Source organism: Carassius auratus, chromosome 23, assembly GCF_003368295.1.
Source record: "Carassius auratus strain Wakin chromosome 23, ASM336829v1, whole genome shotgun sequence".
Taxonomy (NCBI): Eukaryota; Metazoa; Chordata; class Actinopteri; order Cypriniformes; family Cyprinidae; genus Carassius; species Carassius auratus.
This window is the reverse complement of record NC_039265.1, coordinates 6,815,292-6,828,957: the sequence shown is the minus strand read 5'-3', so window position 1 is coordinate 6,828,957 and position 13,666 is coordinate 6,815,292. Positions and strand designations below refer to the sequence as shown.

Here is a 13,666-nt window from a genome sequence, read left to right as displayed (position 1 = left end):
CAGAACAGAACTCAGATTTGGGTCATGACCCTTCAGTTTACAACCTAAGAATTCGAGTGTACACATAAACAACTTGTGTGAACAAGAGTTTATTGCGCCATTGTTGTTTTGCTGGTTGATGGGAAAGGCTGGAGTGCACGTCACCAGCAGATTAGTCTGGTTTCGCTGTAAGAAAAATGTCACTTGTGTCATTCTGGAGCAAACAACATGTAAAAGTGAATTTTGCATCCGATGACCTCATTTACACTTAATGTTAATTTACCTTTGCATTCTACATTCCAATACATCATGTCTTTGCAACATTATTTACTCACCCATCTCATGTATTTCTAAAGCAGTATGACTTTACACTCGTCACTATTTTCCATAGACAGGCTTCTTCCAAGCTTCAGAAAAATGATGCAAAAAGGGTCATAAAGAGGTGTATACAATTTTTTTGTAATATTCCACGACTTCTGAAGTCATGATTTCTTTGTGTGAGAAATAGTAAGTCATTACTAACTGAAAATCCCACTTTCTTCTTCCGTCCAAACTGTTCCAGTCAAATCATTTCAACGAATCATTGATTCTGTTTATAAAATCAGTTTGAATTATTAATTTATGATTTGGACAGATTCTGTTTTAGGATTCAACTCATTGACTTGGTGATTCATTTGCAGTGATTCTCAAATTAGCAGCTGACTGATGCAGAGATTATAATGTTAATTATCTTAATTAATGATTCAGTCTGTTCCTTTTACAATTCTATTGTATCTCTTCATATGATCAGTTCATAAGTGGAGTCCTATGAAACACTTGATTTAAAGGGATAGGGCCTAGTTCACCAAAAAAAGGAAAAGTGTGTCATTAATTACTCACCCTCATGTCATTCAATACAGCAAGACCTTCGATCATTGGAACACAAGTTAACATTTTTTTTTTTAATGGAATCCGAATTGAAAAAAGTCATTATTTTAGTTGTCTTTGCACACAAAAAGTATTCTGGTAGCTTCATAAAATAAAGGTTGATGTCACATGAACTGTTTTAACAATGCCCTTACTATTAATGACAGAATTTTCATTTTTGGGTGAATTATCCCTTTAGATGTTTATTTTGAATTTTTTGTTACTTTTGAAACTTGAAAGCTCTATTCACCATTCTATATAAATGCATGGAAAAGAGCATACAGGTTTGGAACAACATAAACGATGCGGGAGTATTCATTTCAGGCCAAAGCATTCTTAACTCTGAGCTAATGAAGCCAGTTTGATTATGTAATTTTTCAAGTTTCCAAATGCAAATTCATAATATATACATGCCTGAAACACCACATTGTCTCTGTGGAGAGGCAGGCTAACAAAAACCACTCCCTTCTACTTTGAGCGCTCATGTTCTTGCCTTCCGTCTCTGCTTTTTCTTACGCATGTTCTCGCCAATGTCCGCTTTTCTTCCCCAGTCTTCTGTTGACCGTTTCCTCTTTTCATGTATAGCTCCCCTTCCTCCTCTCTCCTTCACAGTGTCAAAAGGGAAGTAGGAGATTTTGGCCATAGCAGACTCAGCAGTGCCTTTTAGTTCCCTACGTAGTCACAAACCCCTCACCAGAAGATCTAGTAGAGGTTAGTTGACAGTCCAGAGATATTTATCTACCCCACAAAACCAGCAACCATGTAAGTATCAGTCCGATCTATAGTGCTATTAATAGTTTGTTTTAACGAGAGTATTGAGGGAAGTAAGATTATATTATCAGTAGTGGTTGTATAAGTACTATTACATGCATTAAATAAATGATAAATATTAATAAAAGTACAATGTTCAGTCATATATAAGAGCATATGCCAGTTGTTCATTGGGTCATGGACTGATTGACCCTTTAGCTCGAATCTGAGGGTGAAACCGGGTCGTGGCAGCTGGCTGAACATCTGGGGCTGATTTGATCATGTTTTGTGGGCGATTCTTGGCAGATCTTTATTTGACATTTTAGACAAGTTTAGACAAGCAGTGCATGGTGATTTAGTATTGCTCGATATTGGTTAAGTTCTCAGAATGAATTAGACGTACTTTGACTCTGCTTTGATTCCATGTCATTTGTATGATATTTTCAGTATAGTGTGGATCAGAAGATAAGGTGCCATATTTGATTCAATGTGAATGGAAACAAGGCTAATATGTACTTTGGTGTGTATAGATCAGCCAACAAAACATTGAAAATAAGTTTTAACAGAGTTTTACAAGTATAGAAAGTAGGGATGCACCGAATCCAGATTTTTGGGGTTCGGCCGAATACCGAATCCAATGTTTAAGATTCGGCCGAATGCGAAACCGAATACCAAATCCTACTCGCATCCTTATTCCATTAACACAGTAAAACACATTAATGAAGTAAACAACGTCCACAGCAATGGATTTTTCATTTTATTTAATTTTAACTGTAAAAAAAAAAAAAAAGTGAGAAAAACTTTTTTGACAATTACCAAGCTTATGCTTACCCAAGTAAACAACCAAAACCTTTAAATAAAAGTGCAGCAATGCAAAGAAAAGTTTTTTTTTTTCTTTTTCTTTTCTTTTTAAAAATCAGAATATGTTTGGTGACTCAACTGAAATTAATGTTATTGAACATTAACTCAATAAACATGGATAGTAGGCTGTTTAGTTTTCGTTTATAACAGTAGGATAGGCTACGATTAGAACAGTAGCCAAATATTACGAAAAATATTACGGAAGATCACACATCTCCTGCATCATAATTAAATTAACGTAAACCCTCAAATCTTTCACATGGAATGAGTTTAATTTAAAAAAAAAAAAGAAGACGCTCTGCATTAACAGGTGACAGCCGGTTGCGAGTGTGGGAACGAATGTCCCCAGCAGTACTGAAAAGTCTTTCACTGGGCACAGAGGTAGATTTTTGCCATTTTTGCCAGCAAGGGAAATCGCTGCTGGTTTGTCTTCCACCACTGAAGAGGATCCTCTCTAAGAGGAATCAAAGCCTCACCGAAAAAAAACGCTAATCTCCACGTCAGCACCCGATGTGACTGGCTGGCTCTGTATTGCTACAGTATAAATCGTCCCAGGCGCTCAAGATTCCTAAACAGTTTAGTTTAGAGTGAACTGTCGGGCCTTGTTCTTCCTCATATAAACACCTTCATGCAATCAACGGCCACGTGACGTCGACCAGAGTAGCGCAAGCCTTGGGTTCGGTTCGGTGAAAAAAAAACCTAAGGTTCGGCCGAAACAAACCCCGTCAAAAAGCCCAGTATTCGACCGAATCGGAATCCTAGATTCGGTGCAACCCTAATAGAAAGTCCAGCAAACATTTGTAGTGAAAATGAGATGTGACCTTTGACATTAAGGTACAACCTACTGAATAGATTGTGGTTCATTCCCAGCATTCCCATGGTCCTGTAAATACCAGGGAATTAAAAAGTGTAATTTCCAGGCTTGGAAAAGTCATGGAAATGAATAGAATCATTAACAAATCACTGAAAATGCAATAAATTATGTATTTTAATTATGTTCAGTTCTCCCATCTTTTAGAGTACAGTTTATAATATGCTTTTAGCTTTCCTCATCTAGTAACCATAAACATTAAGGTAATTGAAAAATCATGGAAGTTTACTTGCAAGAGAATGTAGGAACACTCCAAGCCCTTATTTTGTGTATGTCAAATGAAGCTATATGGAAAGCTGAGATGATGAGATGAGATGATGTCTTTCCACAAGGAATATGAGGAAGCTGCATGATGTGACGCAACAGATCAGAACATTTTTAGGGTTAGGGTAAGTTTGGGGTCAGTTTTGTTTGTTTGTTTTAAAGAAATTAATAATTATATTCAGCAAGGACAAAAAAATTGAAAGTAAAGACATTTATAATGTTAAAAGAGTTTGTGCAAACTTTTTACTCATCAAAGAATCCTGCAAAAGTAGGCCTATCACAGACATATTAAGTATAACTCTTGTACACTGATATTAATAAGAAATGTTCATATTATTTGAAATGTTCACGTTATTAGTCTGGAGTAATGATGCTGAAAATTCAGCTTTGCATCACAGAAATCAATTTCTAAAACATGCTTAAGAAAACTTTGTAATAATATTTCACAATAAAATCTTACCAACCCTAAACTTTTGAACACTAGTGTAAATGTGGAGGAGGGGTTTGGACCAATGAGGCAAGTCTAACCGTGTTGCATCATTGTTTCATATTTGGTTAGGACAGTGTGAAATATTTTTGTAAGTTTGAGTGTTTTGTAAGGTGCTTTATGGACTTATATTTTAAAATCCCTGTGATGGCCTGGCCATCTGTCCAGGGTGTTTACTTGCCTTGAAATGATTTTGTTGAAAATGTTTTTATTTTAATCTCCCCCTAACGTTTCACAGTCTGCTACCATATGCTCATTTTAGTAGATGATTAAACTTAACATGCCTGAATGAATTAGCCTAATTCATAAAACATAAACTCATAGATTTAAGTGGGAGCATTTGCTTGATGTGACTAATATAAAGTCTGTTTCTCTTTTTCTCCCTCACCGTTCTCTCTCCCTATTTGTGTGTCTGTCTGTGTCTTACTGTTTCCCCGTTTGTGTGTTCCTGTGCTCTCTGGCCTGTGCTGTGTGTGTTTGTGTGTGAAGGAGAGGTCCGCAGCCTGCGGGGGGATGACATGCATGTGTCCAGGCATTTAACATCATTGAGGATTTTAAGACTAGTAGGCTGCCCTCCGCCAAGCCATGATGGACATTCTGGTAACTGGCCTTTTTTCTTTCATTGCTCTTTGTGTTTGCGGTGTTTTCGTGGTGGTTTAGTGGGTTGAAGAGTGTTTTGATGTGCTTTGTCCATTTTAGTTACTGTGTTGTCCGTTTGATTTATTCAAGTCCATGTGGAATTGCACTCTTAGAAAGTGGGGTCGCAGTGAGGCCATAAAAGAACCGTTTGGGTTCCCCAAAGAACATTTCAGTGAACAGTTCTTAAAAGAACCATTTTTCTTAGTTTGAAGAAAATTTTAATAATCGAAAGAACCTTTCTGCACTATAAAGAACATTTTGTGGAATGGAAAGGTTCCATGGAAACATAGATAACCAGTAAAGAGTCTTTACTTTTGCAGTAGAATTGAAAATTCCCAGTTATTTCATGTTGTTTCAAACCTGTATGAATTACTTTCTGTGGAACTTGGAATATATTTTGAGAAAATACAATACAAGTTGGCGGTCACCAAAATTTGGTTACCAAAAGTGTTTACCCTCTCAGGTTCAAATTAAGTTTTAGTAACTTAGTAAATTTAGTAACCTATAGTAAAGTTTTTAGTACTCCAGATTCATAAAATATGTATCTGGAGTAATAAGGTTTTTAGTTACTTTACTGTTGCAAATCTGCAATGCCTGCCTTGAGAGGGTTAAAATATCCTCTTTTGTGTTTTGCAGAAGAAAGTCATACAAGGTAACAGCAACCCGAGGGAGATAAAATGATGACAGAATTTAGATTTTTGTGTGAACTAATCATTTAAAAGTTTTTGATAATTTGATAACGCTATCTATGGGATTGAAGCACTCCCAGCTCAGTCTACTGAACTTTACCAACTCCATTCCAGAAGTTTTCCCTCCAAAATCATGGCAGAAAATGTGAAACATGTTTGCAGACCTGTCTGGTTCTGGTTAAACCCATATATCAGCAATCCCTCTGATGTTTAGCATTATTTGTGTTTTCTTTTGCTCTTTGTGTTTAACACTTGAGAGAAGTATTCTGGTAGTTTCTTGAGTTGTTTGCAGCATGCTCAAGTCTCCGCTCTTTTCTTTCGTTCTCTTCATTCTCTTTTCTCCACTCCTCACATCATATCTAGTCTCTTCTGCTTTCTTATCCTCTCCTTAATAATCTTCTTTTTCTTCTTGCCTATTGCACACACACACCAATTTATTAGAACCTCCCATAAAGTTATTTCAAGTCAGCCTAAATTAAGCTAATTATTACTAATTACTAGATCCCTAAAGACATATTTTTGTGTTCTACGTTAAGCTCTAGAAAGTAAAAATCACATTTTAAATGTTTTGCTAAATTCCTGTAATTTTCAAACATGCGTTACTCCTTAAAATCACACACACACTTTCTTTGCTAGTCTTTTTTTATTAACGCTCTCCGAAAAAGCAGAGATGGATGGAGAACGAGAGATCTTCATCAAAGAGACAAAGACTGCTGGGAAGCTGAGACAGCATGAGAGACAGAAAGGAGAAGTCAGCAGAGGGAGGGAGCGATAAGTCACATGATTCATGGCCAGTCTGCCATGGCATCTGGATAAAGTTAGAGGAAAGCAAGATTTAGATCTAAAAACAGACAAGCAGACAGACATTCATTCTACTTGTGTGTGTGTGTGTGTGTGTGTGTGTGTGTGTGTGTGTGTGTGTGTGTGTGAAAGGGAGTTTTTCTCTTGTCTTTAACAGCACAGAGCAGCTTACTCCTATCTCCAGCAGTTTATTTAGTTGCACATCTTTCTGCGGAGCTCCTCCCCGCTCCATAGACTAAAGTAGGACTATATATATATATATATATATATAGAAAGCCGAACATCAGTGCACATTCTCTGTCTCCCTCCCCCTCTTCTGGGTTAAGTTTCTTGCCCTCAGGAGATCCCTGGGTTTCTCACGCTTGATGCCATGTCGGGGGTGCTCTGTGCTCTCAAGCCTGTTGGTTATGATACTTATTTTAGAAAACAAGTGGCTATGTCTTTTTTTAAAGGAATGGAGGTGGTGTGGCCTAGTGGATCTGGGCTGCGTTCCAAAAAGCTCCAGGTTCCAGTCTTACAAGGATTGATTTTCTGTCACCGTGTTGGTGTGCTGTGGTGAACATGCATGAACATTGTAGGCTATGTATAGAACAGAATGCTTGCATACTGCAGTATACACTGTATACTGAGACGTATTCTTAGTAGAATCATGTGGTCAAGGTTGAGCTAGTTAGCATGACCCTGTTAGCCCCTACAGCTAGATGCCATTGTTATGAACAAATGGGTCCACAGTGTTTCCAACATACCTCCTCCAGCATATTTGATTTAAGAAAAATGATGGCTAAATTACTAAGTAAATACGGCATTAATGACTTTTAAATTGTTACATATAATGTTAAATAAACAAAGCTATAAATTGTGAAATTAATTATTTCGTATTTTAAGTTTAGGGCACATTTACCTTTGTACAGTGAAATTCCATTGGGGAAATGCTGTCGTTTCAATAGGAATCTGTGATCTGGAAATTCTTATGAGGGATGCATGAGGCAAAACAATTTCCCAGACGGATTCCCAGACGAATCAGTGTAATACTGGGCAACGGACCTGCTTTGCCTGCAAAAAAAGTACTAATGTGATCACACCTTTATGCTTCTTTTCACACAATAGTATACTATTTTAATGCCATGTGAAAATACTTGGTCCAGTCACATTAGTGAACTTTTGTTGAAATTTCAGAAGTAAAAAAGGTGTATTATCCATTGTCAGTAGTGTAGACATGTATTAAGCACAGCACACAGATATAAGTTTTTATGGTCAACACAAGAAATTTGTGTGAGCATCTTTCTTCTGCACTTTCTTAAAAAAAACAAGTTGCTGGGTTAAAAACAAGAAAACTTGGGTTATTTGGCAACCCAGCTCCGTGTATTTTTTTTGGACAGAACACACGCTGGGTTATTTTGACCGAGCTGGTTGTGTTAATGTTTTTACCCAACATGCTTGGTTGTTTTATTTGAAGTAAACTATTGTTTAAAAATTATTATATTGCTTCCTTGAAATGGGCTGGAAATTAAAAATCGCACACAGAATTATTAGAGGCAACACCAATAATCAAAAGGTAAATATTTATTAAGCAAGACCACATGGACAAAATTGAATTTAATTGGGTGAATACAACATAGTTTGCAATATTACATATATTTAAACTCTTTTAACGAGCATTTTAGAACTAATAAAATAGCATTTAAAAGAAGCATTTTAATTTAAGTGTATCCAACCGTTCCCTGTAATCACTTTTTATCGAAAGAGTGCTAATTCTCATGCCAGTGCAAACTTCAGACCGCGGTCTCATGTTTCAGTCGGAGCTGAAAGATGCCATGACTAACTCATAACTATGGCTGCACAATAAATCACATGCAATATTTAATGCACATTTTTCAGTAAAGCTGGTTCTGTAATATAATGAATAAAATCAATTTATGTTATGCAAAGCAAAAGGCATTTCCATTATGCGAAGCGACAGATGGATGCTGTCGCAGCTGACTGACACCTAGTCTTTTTGTTAGCATTGCGCAAAAATAATATAATTTACAGCACAGCAAAGATGTGATGGGGCTTTATTTTGCAGTTCTGTACATACTGTGTTCTTATATTAGTAATTACAATAACTAGGTAAAAACTGGGTACTTAACCTGAACCTACCCCTAAACTTAACCCTACCCCATGCAGTTACCTTATATTACCAGTACTTTCTTTGGTAGGTACACTGTTAGTACATGTAAGTAGACGTACTGTAAAATAAAGTGCAACCCCTTTATTTTGCTGAAGAAGTGCACCAAATCGGCGCAGACAGCACTGAAAAACGGAGTGGAGTACTTTTTATGATGGATGGGTGCACTTTATTAGACTTCAATATCTCAAAACCCATTCACTGCCATTATAAAGCTTGGAAGAGCCAGGACATTTTTAATATAACTCAGATTGCATTCCTCTGAAAAAGACAGTCATATGGTGAGTAATTCATAGGGTTATTTAAATTTTTGGGTGAACTATACCCTTAATGTCATGTCAATATTACCACAATTATGAGATTCTGACTTGTAAAAGAAATCATAATTAGAACTAGTACAGAACACATACAGAAACATTAAAAACACTCAAGACTTGCATAATGTCTAATGTTCTACTAAAAGAGCTAAATAAAGTTGAAAGTTTATTAATGACAACTTTATCTGTTGATTTCTCCTGCTCAGGGTTGAACGTTTAGGTTGTCATCTAGTAATTACAGTAATTGTGACATGGCATGAATGCTTGCTAAAGCTTCTGTTGTATTCTGTTCAATGAAATCATTCTTAGCAGTAATGTGCGTGCTAGCAGCTAACCAGTAAAGAAACTCTTAAACATTTTAAATTGGGTTTCATATTGAAAAGTTAACTGATATCATCCAGTTTGCCCCATCAGTAGTTGGGTGAGTTTGCAATGTGACCGTTTCTGCTCAGCCTCATGCTGTAATCTCCAAACAAATGTGATAGTTCAGTCATGTGACAGAGTGAAAGAGAAGCTACAAATACAGCCCTGTGTTGCTTTAAATGGCTGTGATGTGTGTTTGCAGTGATTTAAGTCTAAAACGTAGCCCGTTCTTGGCGGGCCGCTGCTCTGGTGCGGTTGCTCTTGAATGAAACCACTTCCTCTTCTCATTGTTTCTCTGAGGCAGCTCCCTCTTTTAAACTCTTACTTTCGTAGACCACTAATGCTTTTCTGAATCTTTTTGTACATCTTAAGTCATTGTTTTGCTTTTAACTAACAATCATGGAGTGGTTTACTTCAAATTTCATCAGCCAAATAGAATTTCAATTCTCTTCACATGTTGAGTTCATATATAGCACAGATATAAGACACCATAAAGCTTCAGGACTAATACAGTTCAGAATCGCTAGTATCAAATAATGTATCATGGGATGGCATGTGAGGAGATCATCCACTATTGATGGGGAAAGAGGCTGACAGCAATGTTTCTCAATTCCCATTTGAGTTTCCCACCAGGAAGTTGAAATACCGTTAGTCTTTTTCAGAATTGGTGGATCCGGAAAAAGCCCTTTTATTCATAAAGAACTTCCTACGTTAATAAAATCAAGCTCTTTATTCAGTCACCAGCTCAGACTTGTGGTAACTGTAACAGTTCACATTAGCCCTGTTTTCTCAGGGGTCATGACCTTTTGATCCCCCACTAGCTGCCAGGAGAGAGGCTGTTGTATTGACTCACAGAGGAAGCTGGTACTGTACATGTTACGGACTGCAATCATGGGCACAGGACACTTCTTCTTTTTAATCCCAGCTCTTTGAGGTGGCACATGGTATTTTACAAGTCACCCAAGTGTCATGTGTCAATGTTATTAGCAAACACTAGTATGACATAAACCTCAGCTTCTCGTCATGTAAAGTTGAGTAAATAGCGGAAAGTTGCTCTTTGGTGCAGCAAAGTTGCTCTTTTGTGCAGCAAAGTTGCTCTTTTGTGCAGCAAAGTTGCTCTTTTGTGCAGCAAATCAGCATATTAGAATGACTTCTGAAGGATCATGTTTCACTGAAGAGTAATAATGCTGAAAATTCAGCTTTGCATCACAGGAATAAATTACATTTTAAAATAGGCCTATATTGAAACAGAAATGTGTCATTTTAAATTGTAATATTTGAAAATGTTATTGTTTTTACTCTATTTTTGAAATGGGTGTGGTAGTGTACAACATAAACTACCAAAAATTGTTTATTAAATCCTACACCCATTTTCTTTTCAATATTGTTACTGTAATTTCCAAATCTACCTCATGAGCCTACTGTACATTAAACACGATGTGTTAGATAAATAAACTGATTGAGCTGTGTTGAACCGAACTGTGTTATCTGATGAAGCGGGCATTTGGATTGTGCACGGATGTTAGCAAAAATGTAGTTGTGGTGTTGTGTACTCATTGTTTGTCGGGACATCTGGTTTGATCTGGTGAGAGGTGAGCGTCTAGAAAGAGGAAGAGGTGGCGGCTGAATCATTAGATTTCAAGTGCCGTGTGCCACTTACAACATCTGAAGAGTTACAACACTTCCTCTCCTCTCCTGTCCCTTTATCTCTCCGTCTTTTGGACTCTTCACACTTGAAACTTGTCACTGTAAACTCTGGTTAAACGTAATGCTGGGTTCTTCTTAATCTGTACACTGTTTCATACTGTACATTTGGAAACCCTGGATTACTCGTTTTATTTGCATATTGATGTGCACACTGTACGGAAAAGTGATTATTAAAAAAATATATATTTATATAATTTTATATAATGGCCAGTGTGCAAGTTCAGTGCAAAGCATTATTGTGCTCTTGATGGTTTTTATAGTTGAGGTCTTAGTTTCCCGTGTGACTCCACAAAATGGGCTGAAATTTATAGTGGGATCTCCATACAAGGACATCAAACTACAGCATAACTCCGGCGTATACTTACAGCAGCTTCTGGTATTAAAAATATCTGTTGACCAAATAAACTATTTGTGTGATAATACTATGTGGCTGTTATTTCACACAGGGTTTTTGGCTTTACAATGATAGTTGTTGATTTAAGAGAGAATGTACATGTACTTTTAGCTCACAAATTTTTATGCTGAAGTAGATTTGTGTGTGTGTGTGTGTGTGTGTACATACAGTTAGTGAAGTTATGAAAACTTGTTCTCTTTGTTCAACTGGGAGCTTGAGTTCAAGAGCCTGTTAGAACAAGATCAGGGTTAGCAAATGCTCTTCACTTCTGTGAAATTGTCTGCTGTTTTTCTGTGTGTAAGAAGTAACTTTGTCCCACATTAAGACCCAGTCTGATTTTCAAGCCTCATTTTGAGAATCTGTGACCAATTCGACTTCGCCAGAGCTCCAAGTTTGGCCCCCAAGTCTCCGCAGGGTGGTCTCAGGACACTCAACTGTTCTGTATTGCTCTTGGTCCCATTTATCTGGAGATTTAAGTGTTCATTTAGCCTGATGTTGCTTTTCTGTGCATTAAAAATTGCACAAATGCTAGACAGAACCTATTTTTAAACTTATTCGTATAGTGATAGACTGATATTGCCTTGACCAGTTCATCTTACTTTTTTAGTTTAGTTTATTTGAGTTTAGTTTAGTTAATTTCTACTATTATATCTCTCCACTGGCTGACAATATAAGCTGAGAGGGAATTCCTCTGAAGCAGTGTTAGTGATTTTGGCACCAATGATATAGCTGCCCAACATTTGCCCTCGCACTTTTAACCTTTGACCTTTCTTGTACTGGACACCACATTCCCCCCTGAGGTGCGGCAGTTCTGACTCATAAAGCGCCAGCACTAAGAGTACCATTTTCGTGGCAAAGTGAGATTCCAATCTCAAATATCAGAGAGTGTGTGTTTTCACTTGTTTTGTATGTAAACTACATGCCTCTGCCTGTTTGAAGAATCATTGCATTTTATTGAAAACTGTTAAAGGTCATCCATTCAAAACCAGAGCAGGGCAGTAAATACCCAATTTTTTAAGCGGCCTTGGGACATCTGTATATTTCCCATTCATTTTCTTTATAGGCATTTAAAGTTTAAACTCAGACATTTAAAGTTTAAATGTTTAAGCATTAAAGGATTAGTTCACCCAAAAATGAAAAAGTCTTCGAATCAAAGTCTTAGATCTTTGAGTTCAGCTCATGAAAAATGGGGCAAAAACAAAAGTGGTGCGTTTTCCCTAAATGATTTATCCATGCACATTTTATTCAACAGTTGTGAAAATTTGTGGTCATCTATATGTGATTTAGTTAAATAGCCACTTGTTAGAGTGTGTGGCACTGTTTCATTCACGCAACAGAATTCAAGAATTCAAGACTGACTCCCTGCGAGTCATTTTGCAGTTATGTCTGATTCAAATTGAACTGGTTTAGGTTCCACTTAAGGTTCATGATGGGTTGTTCGTATAAGAATATATCAACTTGGACTATATATTAATTTGTCTTGGTTTCCAAGTTTATAAGACCAGTTATGGGTGGTTACAGCTCTCTTTGTAACCATTGTATAATCATGTGTACAGATTGTATGTGTGTTTTAGAGCCTGTTTTCATTTGTCTACATTTGACATGAATTGCCCACAGTGCCTGGCATTATTTAAACAAGCCACTCTCTCTGGCTCTGTCCTCTAGCACTGATCTGTGATATTCTGAGGGTATAATCACACAGATTAATTCTCAAATGAGCTCTTAATTGCTTTAAGCCCCCGGGCATGAACAGCAGAGCTTTATTCAGTCCTCCAGGACCAGAGCAGCGCCACCCAGAGAGACACGTCCCAGCATGCCTCCATTCCGGTTCTCACTCTCTTTCTGTCTCTGCCATGTGCTTCACAAGGGCCCTGATGACACTGGAGCTCCCAGTGGCTTGTATCACTTTTACACCATGTCTCTGGCTCACACGTTTAGCTTCTCCTCTATTTCTCATCTGCAGAAATAGATTTCCTGTGGGTTGTATTTCTGTATCGTATTACCTCATAGGAATTTTTTTTACAAATATTATGCATTTTTATTACATATAAAAAAATATTGGAGTTGCACCGCATGACATTTTGCATGACAGTTTACATTTTACAACTTAAATTAAGCTTCTCTTGTCATTAAACAGTTACATACATATTTTAAGATACTTGTTGACCTTGACACACAGGCCCTGTTAACACATTGTATTAAGAAGCGTTTTTGTGAATCCAATCAAAAGTAGACAACGGGGTGTAAATGGGGTCTGAAACAGTTTGTCAACTTTCTGAAAATGAAAATGCATTCAACTGGATTTGTAGTGTTCTTCGGACCTAATTCTTAATTTTTTTTAAAATACCATTACCATTACTGATTCTAACACAAATTGAAGGTGTTCAGCGTAAATTTGTGACTATCAGAACAGAACTTGAAGCTGCTGCTCTCTTTATAAATTTTTTTTATTGTCTTCCTTCATGTTCATA

At 37.0% G+C, this 13,666-nt stretch overlaps 1 protein-coding gene across 8 annotated transcripts in view; it reads left to right on the top strand.

Moving 5' to 3' along the window:
• The window catches only part of rgs19 (regulator of G protein signaling 19), a 38,642-nt gene that overhangs the window by 4,638 nt on the left and 20,338 nt on the right, over positions 1 to 13,666 (top strand). For 2 of the 8 annotated variants that reach the window (XM_026199485.1, XM_026199487.1), the window contains exon 2: positions 4,608 to 4,718. The exons of 3 other annotated variants lie outside the window; for them this stretch is intronic. In XM_026199485.1, coding sequence (XP_026055270.1) covers positions 4,704 to 4,718 — 15 coding nt within the window. In that variant the 5' untranslated portion in view covers positions 4,608 to 4,703. Of the gene's footprint in view, positions 1 to 1,083; positions 1,648 to 2,920; positions 3,757 to 4,607; positions 4,719 to 13,666 lie in introns of those variants that run through there. 3 more of the 8 variants (XM_026199486.1, XM_026199488.1, XM_026199489.1) reach the window with 3 other exon arrangements.